This window comes from Abrus precatorius, unplaced genomic scaffold (genome assembly GCF_003935025.1).
Source record: "Abrus precatorius isolate BTA unplaced genomic scaffold, Abrus_2018 Scaffold5, whole genome shotgun sequence".
Classification (NCBI taxonomy): domain Eukaryota; kingdom Viridiplantae; phylum Streptophyta; class Magnoliopsida; order Fabales; family Fabaceae; genus Abrus; species Abrus precatorius.
This window is the reverse complement of record NW_020874395.1, coordinates 3,842,553-3,854,168: the sequence shown is the minus strand read 5'-3', so window position 1 is coordinate 3,854,168 and position 11,616 is coordinate 3,842,553. Positions and strand designations below refer to the sequence as shown.

General features: G+C 29.2%; 1 protein-coding gene across 1 annotated transcript; it reads right to left on the bottom strand.

Moving 5' to 3' along the window:
- Nucleotides 1–6,590: 6,590 nt before the first annotated feature.
- Nucleotides 6,591–11,284, bottom strand: LOC113867706. The gene is made up of 6 exons (XM_027503145.1): nt 11,162–11,284; nt 10,903–11,036; nt 10,427–10,607; nt 8,077–8,694; nt 7,707–7,886; nt 6,591–6,770 (listed from the first exon to the last, which is right to left on the bottom strand). Exons 1-6 carry the CDS (start codon nt 11,282–11,284, stop codon nt 6,591–6,593), a joined length of 1,416 nt encoding a protein of 471 aa, XP_027358946.1.
- Between the last annotated feature and the right edge of the window lie 332 nt (nt 11,285–11,616).

Genomic DNA, 11,616 nt, shown 5'->3' with positions numbered 1-11,616 from the left:
CCATATTTTGTAATATCCCATTAAAATCCGGGGTAAGGAGTCACTATAATCCTGAATTTATGTAAGTGGAAAGTTCTTCACACAGGATTTATGCACAGAAAAATGCATAATATCCATGGCATTATACTATTATAAATTAATGAATTTCTAATTTTAGGGGAAATATTTATTGTTTTCTGTTTTTTGTCTTTTAAATTTTGTATTAAAAAACCAAAAAGAAAAAATATTTTCAGAAACTAAACAAGTCCTAAAGTCTTGTCTAAAAGAAGCTCTACTTCATTTTTCCAAAAAGAAAAAATTAGTTACAAGTAACATTGATATTTTTTTGTATTAAAATTGTTCTTCAGTTCATAATTAAAGACTAAACTCTTTCAAAAGTACAGTAATTATTAAGGTGAGTTTCATTTTTTTGAAAAAATTTTAATATTTATAATATTATGCAAAATTTTATATCACATTGTTATATAAGGAGTCTATATGTATTTTGTCAAAAAAACAGATAAGTGTAAAATTATAGCATAAGAATTAGTTAAATATTAGTATAAGGAGACTTTTATTTTATTTATTTCAAAAATTATCAAAGAAAATAAGAACACTAATCCCATGATAAGAGCAAATAAATGAATTGGAAATATATGAGAGAAAAATTCTTAATTAAAATTATAAACATAAATTATATCATATATAAATTATCAAAATTAAAAAATAACTAACAATCACATAATTTTTCCAGTACTTTTTTTTTAAATTTTAATTATTTTTTTCTATACCACAAGATATTAAATGCGATCATGTTAGAACTGAATAAGGAAAATTATAAATTTTATTCAAATTCAAACTTGAAATCACAAAGTTAAGTGAAAATAACTCCTATTAATTGATTAGTTTGGTAATTAAAACTTTAACTATTTAAATAAAATAATACAATTTATATTTTTACAATAATTAAATATTGAATCATGGAGTGAGATTTAAATTTTGTTTCTATCCTTTCTCATAGAGACATGAGGGAAATTCAGTAAACAATGCCACGTCAGCTTTGGCAGATTTAAGATCAAAAGGAAGCGGTGACTGTTACAACGTTAACTCACATTTATTCTGATGCATTAATAATTTTACTTTATTAATTTTATAATTATTATCTTTTTAAATTAAGAGTAAATACATCAAAATGAAATTTATTTTCTTTTATCTTCAAATTTTCGCTTTATAATAATTTAGTCATCGAATGTGTTAATTTCCAAAAGTATTATTGTGTATGTTTTAATTTTACTTATATTTTACTCTTATTTTAGTTAAGCTTTTGTAGGAGAGTGGTTCATATATGTGTAAATTGTATGAAGTAAAATTTTCAATGACTAAGAAATAAACAAATTGCTTTTTTAGGGATCGATTCTATATTTATTTTAAAATAAATAAATTATTTTTTATTTTATTCTTAATAATTTTTTATTTAATAATGGGTAATAAATAAGTAAAATATTAATTAATACAATATATATTCGCTATAATAAGATGTTAAGCAATAATTCTCTATAAAATAAAAAAATACCAACTATTTTTTTAAAATATTAAAGATCAAAGCAAAACAAACGAAAGGAGTAGGAGTAGCACTATTTTTTACAATATCATTTAATACTATAGGTGATAATCATTTATTTTTATAATAATTAATTTAAAAGTAATACAACTACTGTATTTTTATTAATTAATTGATAATATAACAAAAATTTACACTAATAGTGCATTAAAATCAATTTATTTTAACTAATGCTTAAGGATAATAATAAATTAATGAATAATAAAATTTATTTAAAATTATAATAATTATACCAGTAATTATTTAAAGAAAAAAATTAGTAAATTAGTCCTCAACTTTTGATTTTGTTTCAGTTTTATTTTCTAACTTTTTATTTTTTTTTATATCAGTCCTTTAACTTATAAAAATATTTTAATAATTGTTTTGTTAAAAATACTAATTTTGTTAAAAAATCACTAATCATTATTCCCCCTTTTTTAGACTTATTAATAAATACGCTGAATATATTAATTGAAGAAACATAAAAAAAAATTTTAATGTTTCTAATTATTTTAGAAATACATATTAGATAAATTTTGAAATTTTAATATAAAAAAACTTCTTCTATTTAAATTTTTTACATTCTTATCTTCTTAATTAATTACTAACTTTTTTATCATTTTAATTTATTTTAATTATCAATTTTATATAGAGATTATTTATACAAAAAGTATTTGTAATATACTCTTTTAAACATCTTCTTCGTAGTTTTGTGATTGATTCATTTTGAAAAAAGTTAAATCAATTACTTAGTAAATTGATCTCATTTAAAAAATAATAACCAGTCAATCATAAAATGTGTTTTAAAAATAGTGTACTTTGTAAAAATATAAACATAAGAAATAATGAAGATTATTCTACTATGGTATACTTATATTTTTGGTATTGTTAATTTCCTTACATGCAATTTTAGTCTATTAAGTTTTTAAAAATAAAATATATTTTTATAATTTTAAAATAATCTAAATTCGTTTCTATCATTTTTTTTCTAAAACTCTTACACTATTGTTTTCTATCTAAATAATTTGAAATTTATGATGAATTTGGAATATAAATTAATTTTAAAATTTTAGAAGTTAAAAATTCAATGAAATTCTAATAAAAATTATAGAAAACAAGATTAGGATATGAAGAGTAAAAAACATGTTGCCATTCACTTCTATATCGTTGACAAAAAAAAAAATTCCTTTTATACAAATATGTTGCCATGGAATATCCATTCTATCAGAAGCTTTGTTAAACTTCGTTAACCAGAGGTCTGGTTATGTAACTAGAGGGGGGGGTCCTTTAGAAGCTAGCCTAATGGCAGAGGTGGTGAGTTTCAGCAGAAGTTAATTTGAAATGATATAATTAATTTAGTTCGTGAATATTTTAAATAAAAAATGATAATTTGAAGATTTTAGGTAAATAAAACTGATGTTATGATTAGATTTATTTGATTTTTGGAAATAAAGAGATTTAATTAGGTTTAAAATAAATTTGAAGGAGTAAAATCTCATAATCTAAATTACATGAACCAAAAATATAATTAAACCATTAAAGTATTAATTTTTATATTTGTCAAGTATACTTTTACTGACTCACTTGATAAAATTGTTCATATTTTTTGAAAAATATTTTTTTAATGAAAGTTATTATGTGTTATAATTCAGACAAAAGTAGTAATTAAATTTTATTAGAATATACTTATTGTGCAAAAAATTACATTTATCCAACCGTAAAATGTCATATGATTAAGAGGTGTTATCTTTTATAATAATTACTTTAAAAAGCCATACTTAGGGTGGATTTTGATTCATTGACAATATAAAATATTTATATTGACAATGTATTAAAATTAAATTATCTATAATTTGGCTTCCTATTTTTTTCTTTTAGTTTTCAAAATTTATTCTTTATATAATTGTTTAACTTAGTTTTTTAAGTTATAAATTAACTTAATATTCTTTAAGATTAACCATCATCTTAAACAACAAAATGTTACTGGTATCATGTTAGAGGCTGGTATTAACCTGGTAATGATGTTAAGAAAATTTGCCTAGAAAAACATTATGTTAATTTTGTAACTTAAATAACTAATTTAAGACAAAAAAAAATTGGAAATTTGAAAATTTAAAATTTATAATCGAAACTATGTTTTTGGCATAAAATAAAATGCCAGCAGTCAAATGGTTGGGTTAAATCACATTTTAATCATCTTCTATATTTATTATTTTTTTAAAAATATGTCAATTTTATTTCTAATTGATAAATAAACATACTAAGATTTTAACAATATATCTTATTAAGCTTACTCTTTGTAAATTTGAATGCTCATAAAAACAAAACTATTTATAAACTTTTTTATGTTATCCTAATAAGCTAATTTAATAAATCTCCTAGTTGTTTTAACAGGTGCTAAATGCTTTTTTGAATTTTTATAATATTAAATAATAATAAACTGTAAAGTAGTAAAGCTAAAATATGGTTAAGGGTGTAAACAGGCGGTGCAGGGGAAGGCCTAGTCATTGACAGAATAAAGTTAAAGAATACTGATTTGGCAAATGGGTGCACGTGAAACAAGAGAAGTGGGGTTGACAATAGAGGACAAAGAATGAAAATGAATTGTTTGCATATGAAAATGAAACTTCAAAGACGGCACAAACTCACTTCTGAATGAAAAACGACTTCGCAGCATTGTTTCCTTCGAAAACCAACCCCAGATTCGTACACACTCCACATCTCATTAATAACTCAATTTGTCCAAAAGTTATGGTATTAGGATTCAGGAAAGATTCCCTGACACTACATCATATCTTTTGGATCCTTAGATTTGGAGGGTTTGTATGTAATCTTATAAAATATGCTCGCCCCAAAATACTAACTATTCAATTGACATCACGCTTACAAAAAAAATTTATGATACTTTTTAAGAAGTTTTAAGATTTATTTAATAATTATTTTAAATATTAAAAATAAACTATTTTGAATCATTTCTTTCAACTTTTCAGTTAAAGTTATGAGTTACAAATAAATTATCATTGAACAGGAATTATTAAATGTGTGTGTTAGCATATTAGTGGTTATTTAAAAACATATTAAAAAAATATAGATGTTATAACTAAAATAGGCTACAAGTGTAAGAATGTAAGATATTTTATTAAGACAATTTTTTTTATTTTTTCTTTTTTTTTAAAGTCAGGGATCGTGTAGGGTCTTTTGATCCAAACAACCTAGACTAATTATTGTTTACAATTCATAATTTCCGTTGACTTTAAAAAAAATTACACACAACAAACTTTAAACATAAAACTTTCTATTAAACAGATCGACAACACACATAAAAGCAACGAAATTTACATCTTTATGCCAAACTTGGCATTATTTCTACTTCATTCATGTATTTATACTCAACTGATAACTTTTTAAATCACAATTGTACAATAAATTAATAGGATTGAACTAAAGGAAACATATTTATTCAAATAATTATTGTATATTAAGATCTACAAACACGTTTATGAATTTAAAGTGAAAAAAAAGTATATAACTCTTCTTTTGTTGGAGACAAAAATGCTCAAAGATGTAGTACTACCTAAAACCTGAAGGAAAGCCAAGAAGGCAAAGCCGAAAACCGAGGAGATCATCCTAGATTGAGCATTTGTGCCCGCTCCTTTATTTTCTTTCTCGGAGGGCCACATAAACAACCTGAAAGCGACAAAAACAAAGCACGTTGAAAGCAAAACAATCAACAATTAATCCGACACAAAAACACTGATAGGAGACAGCAGAAAGAATATACAGAACGGTAATCTATATCTTACACAGATCTAACATCCCCCAAAAACCTCATAGATAAAATGAAGCATTGATATGAGATAAAGGTGATTTAGATAGAAAAAAAAGAAGATAAGAAAGGAATTATTGTGATAAAATGTGAGTGTGGGACTACAGATTTTTTTTTTTTACTTTGCATAAATATCATTACTGTATGTTCAATAGGACAGGAGTCATGAAAAGGAAACTCAATAATGTTCTTTCCGGAGAGTGGGGGCCAGGGACCCAGCCAGCCAGCAGGTTCATGAAACCTTGAAAATTTCTTTGGTTGGATCATAATAAAAGAATAACACAACATTTGATACAATGAATCTTGCGGATTCAATACGATCACAAAAATAATCAGATTGCTCCGACTTCATAATGCGCAAGTGATGAGCAATCCAACATAATCCATCAGCTTTATATGTAACAAAACAAAGTATTCACATCCAATGGCGATATTAGAACGATTTCTTTACATTCCTTAACCTCTCGGAAAGATTTGACGTGATTATGTACCATAAATATTCAACATCATATATTATTCGTATAGTGGCATTTACAAATTGCCCCGGTTTACAGGGATTTTAAGATATTTGATTCATTGCATTTTGAAAGAGAAAGTTATTTGATAGATATGATAATTTCTGTACAATGCACACAAGGAATAAATATGCCATGTGCTTGTTCCATGGTCGGCACTTCCAATTGGACATAATTATTAGAATCCTTCCTAATCATGCATTTCCAATAGGACATTATTATTAGAATCCTACAGTGAAATGCAGTGGAACTCTTTCAGCTCATGTCATCCTGAATCGGAGAATGGATTACTCCAAAATGGATATCCGAATCAAACCAAATTGAGGATCTGTTTCAAGTTCTTGAGTAATAGTTTTCTTTTTCTTTTTAATTTAAGATATGCTTAAGAAAGTCATAATGTTAATGTAGTTTTAAAAAAACATAAACCTCAATTATTATAGCATTCTCAAATTAAAAATATATTCTGGACAACAATAAACAGAAAAAAAAAAAATTATATTGCATAATCACTTTATTTTTAAAAACTCAAAACACAATCGAACAAATGTTGAGAATTAAGCCACCCCACAATGCACTGGCTAGTTTCGCTTTAGATTTACGGCATGAGAAAAAGGTCCCTCACTCACAACGAATTTCATCACAGCATTTAACTCTGATAAAAAGATGCATACTAATAGGAGTGATTACGATACAGCATCCGAAGTTCCTTGCAGTGACTGCATGTCCACGGCCGTAAAGGAGGGTCCATGCAATAGGAATGGATCCTTCGAGTCCGGCAAACGTCACAACACTCGAGGAGATCCTCAGGTTCCCTACCAAGGCAAACTACACAAGCGCCAGCTTGTGGGGACTGTATAAGCAAAAGGCAAACCACAAAGTGTCACTAATCATATTAAAATGAGTATAAACTTCCGAGTCCAAATGTGGACAACAATGAACTATATGAATATGTTGTCAAAAGTACAACGTCTAAGAAAATATAGGAAGCAAACCAATCTAATATAGATGCAAATTTAGGGGAATTATCACAAAAATGGCAATTCATAGAACAATAAAAGCAACCTATTAATAATGCCATTTCAGATATTTTTTATATTTTATTTGGATTTTATAGGTGCAATATCAACATATTCACGGATCATATGACTCGTAGTTTACCTAATAGTGGCAAAATTCAGCAAGAATTATTAAACAGAGATACTACATTACCAAATCCTGCCCAAGATATCATAAGGCTCCCAGTGAAAATATTCGTTTATTACTCAAACAATAACACTTAATAGCCAAGGCAAATCTATTAAAATGGTCTAAATGTAGGGGCGAAAAAACAGGCTAAACTAAAAGCGCTCCTACTTCCTAGTAAAATAGACGATGCCAACCAATTAAACTGCAAGATATATATGTCATTAAATTCTACAAGATCAATCTGATAGGCTTTCGGTAATTCAGAAGTACAGTGACATACCAGATACCACTCAATATTTTTTAAATTGTCTGGAATATAAACATGCCAAAACTGTACTGTGTAATAACCAAGTTAGCAAGCACTTATTCTAAATTTTACCTCTTAAACCAACACCTTTCCTACTTCATAGCCTGCCCTTTGCCACTTTTTTCCCTTTTCTCTATTTTTCTCTTTTTAATAGTCTCTTAATAGTTTTAAGCACAAATTGCCTCAATAAATTACTGCAAGGACCTAGCAAGAGACTAGTACTATTAGAATGTAATGTAATTAGCCTTACCCTACGTAGCATTACAACTAACATATTTTAATGGATAAGCTTACCTCAAAGATATTATCTGATAATTCAGGATCCATGGGGAGAAAAATATCTGAGGCTGAATTGTCCCATGGGATTGTCTGGGAGTACACTTTTTGATCAGTGGTTACTGCATGCTCAACTTTCTTAATCATCACAAAACTTGCCTTGCACAAAGGGCAGGTTGATATTTTTCCCATAGCAGTCTATAAATATTGAAAAGCATTATGAGAACGAAAGAAACACTCATGACATTAAATTAAAGAATACACCTAAAGCTTTAAGGTTTCACTAAGAAAATAAGTCTCAGCAATGCCAATTGGGTGACGCCTCAAATTCCCTGTGAGAAATCAGAAGCGAAATAAATATTTAATGAATGAAAGCTTAAAGGCATACCCTATGATGAACCCAACTCTGGATGCATGGAAAACAAAATCGATGACCACATGGCAGAATTCCCCTTGTTGAGCTAAAATCTGTGAAACATATAACGCATGACATCTCTGTTGAAGTAGGTAAGCGAGCAACACTATCAACCTGATCACCATCTGTGAACTTTTCATCATCACCGGAACATAAATCTATTGATGTTTCTGCCTCAGGTAGGGGATCTTCTACAATAAAAGTTGAATGTCTATTCGTAGATACCGCAGACATATGACTTAAATCTTTGAACTGTTCAATATTATCTGAACCTCCGTTGATAGTTTCACTTCCATTACTTAATCTAGCAACGGGTCCTTGACTATTTTCAAGAATATTGTTACTATTGACACCACCAGAAAGGCTAGAGGTAGCTGCAGCATTAGTGTGTAGTCTATCCATTCTAAAAAGGTGGTCCTCTGGGCTTAAATCCAAATTTGGAGGATCCAACACCACTTCATCAACAAAATTTGTTGCAAGTCTTCTTCCTTTACGAGAAGGTCCAGCCACACTACTAACTCCATTAATGTTGCAAATATTTCTTTTTCCTTTCCTTGACAATCTAGCTGAATACGAACTTGACTCCTCATGCTTAAAAAATGGGAAATAAAGATTAAAAATGTTCACAAGCATTCCATAAAAAAAAAAAGCAGAAACTTATATCATTATTCAATTACTTGGGCTAACCAATATAACATAGTGCATCAAAAGGATTTCAAAGGCCATATATAGAATTATAGATAAGCTAGAAACAATCTTTACTTTCATTTTATAATTGTATACCTAGAAGCACATGCAATGCATTTAACCAAAACGCTATATTCAAGAGTTTAGCATATGCAAGTACTTCAAAGCACCAGGAATGAGTAAACGAAATAAGAGACACCTTGAAAAGAGTTCATTTAGATAACCAGCTAGTTTATATTGCTACATATGTTAAATTACCTGTTAAGACAAAGTAATCCCTAATCTCCATATTATGGCAAGAATAAGACGCATTTTTTTCTCTAAAGCACTTCACAGTAAACAGACTACGTATGTCGCATACAGCAGACAGATTTGTTCATGTTTGTGGACAGATGAGTGATATGTTGAGCTCAAATGCGGAATAACTTGGACGTGTAAATTAAAATTCTGACGTAAACTGGCGAGCAATAATTCAGACCTAATAAATAGATCTAGCAGCGCAGCGGTGTAACTTGTAAAGTGTGCACTGAAATACTTCCCAGGAAAGAGAGGTGGATCACAACGGATCACTTAAATACCAGGTCTTTCCTTAGCCAGAATCTTTCCAGTTACAACACTAATACAAATATACACTTCTCCAGCAATCCAACAATCAGCCACGGAAGGATAACAAAAATAATTCTTTTCTGATGTGGAAGATCAGACTAAACTGCAACCACAGAGCATACTAAGAATTATTTTTAACTGAATAAAATAAGCAGATAAAGAACACCACTATTTAACGTGGAAAAACCTCCAATGTGGAGGAAAAACCACGGGACAAACTCCGAAAAATATTCCACTATATCTCAGGATATTTACAATATCCTTTCAACACTCTATCACACAAGAGGTGTAAAATATAGTGTACACAGTGAGACCCACTCCTATTCAAATATTACAAATTTTGTAATACCAAGAAGAAATAGAGATGATATCCACCCCAGTGTATTTTTCTCACACTCTTAGGATTTACTCAACACTCTATTTTTTTTTTCTCTCACAAACACTCACAATGCTTGATGAAATCTTGTGTGTGTTGCTGCTTGTGCTTCCTTCAATTTCATTTCACGGCTATTTATAGCCAAATAAAGTTACTATTCATTTAATAAAATATTATTAATTGTTTATGAAGTCAAAAAAAGGGGGCACCGAAATTGAAAATGTGCTGGACCTCACATGATATTAGCTACAAATTTCAAAATAATCCTTTGATGCCAAAACATCAGGAAGGTCACAATTTATGCAACTACAAAGATAAATCAGAGCGAGCGATAGGAGAAAACAGTCCCATTCCTCCGCTACAAAACCATCTGTGGTAACTACCCAGAAGTTCTTTAATTATTTACCACAAGAAATACATATAGATTTAAATAGAACACCTATGGTGTGTAAATAACAATTAACTTGAGTTAATGGTCAAGCATCAGCAGTTAAAAGGGATGTTAATGGCACCGCATATCATTTTATGAAAGTAGAGCCCAATTCATAAAAGGAAGCAGCATACTTGAAGAATCAGAACTTGCTTGGAAACACTTAGAACGTACATTATAAAAGTTGAAAGCAACCAAGAGGATAACAGAGAGCCTATTGTTACCCTTTTCATTAAACAAGAATCTTCCGAAACAGAAGTTCCAGAAGCTCCAGGACTGAAGTTGTTTTCTCGCTTTTCAGACCCAGTATCATGTAACCTGTCACTAACCACTTTATTCTTTGTCAAGCTACTTGCTCGAACAATGAGTGGAACTTCCAGCAACAACGGCCCTACTTCATGACCACTGAAAATAATATGTTATAATCAGTGAACCTAAGATCAACTACCCTCAAAATTGATCAGTTCACTCGTTATCGACAGTTACTTTAAATTTTTAATTCGTCAAGTATGATATTGGATGCTTAATAAAAAAGCAATTTATCACCATGTTTTAATTTTCTTTCAAATAGCCACAACTCTATAAATATAGCTCGGCAACAAGGAAGTGAAAAAAATAAAAATAAATAATAATAATAATAATAATAATAATAATAATAATAATAATAATAATAATAATAATAATAATAATAATAATTCACCTTTGCCAGGTATAAGTATCTTCTAGGACACGCCTTCCCTCTTTTATGCAGTCTTCAATCCATCGGTGGTTAACTACATGCATTCCAAACTTCCGAGCAATATCATATTTCTTTCCTTCAAATTTCCAACATACCTGATCACTCAAACCCCAAAAACAAACAACAATAAAAAATTCCCTTCCACTAACGAGAAACAGAAAACATATCTCACTAAACAAACAAACCTTAACACAATTCACCGTCTTAAAACAAACCTCACCAGGTGCGTGATGGATTTGGACATGGCGCCAACGTAATTGGCGCCTGCGTGAGAAATCAGCTTGATGAGATTGAATCGCTCGGAGCCATGGTAGCCACTCACCGTTACCACCACTCGTTCCATACCTTGAACCGGACTGTAATAAGATTCGAAAATAGAAACTAAAATTAACAAAAAAAAAAAAAAACACTGAGCAAAACCCTAGTGCGGAAGTTATTGTCGGAATTATTCAATTCGTAAAGTAATGAGAGAAATGTAGAATTATAATCGTCTTTTTAGTGAGCTAAAATATTCCAAATCGAAACTGTAAGAGAAAGAGAGTGCGTGAGAGAGAGACCGTGAGATTGATGAAGAAGTTGAAAGTGTTCTTTTTCGGCTTCCGTGGCACTTCAGAGCGCAGAGAGAGCGTTTGGCGGGAAATGCAAATTGAATTTTCGAAATGAGGATGAAAACCA

Coding starts and splice junctions, on each gene's coding strand:
- LOC113867706 (XM_027503145.1), bottom strand. CDS start 11,284: ATGGAACGAGTGGTGGTAACGGTGAGTGGCTACCATGGCTCCGAGCGA. Junction 8,695..10,426: donor ATTCTTGTTTAATGAAAAGG/GTAACAATAGGC, acceptor CCATTTTTTAAG/CATGAGGAGTCAAGTTCGTA. Junction 6,771..7,706: donor TATCAGATAATATCTTTGAG/GTAAGCTTATCC, acceptor TTGCTTATACAG/TCCCCACAAGCTGGCGCTTG.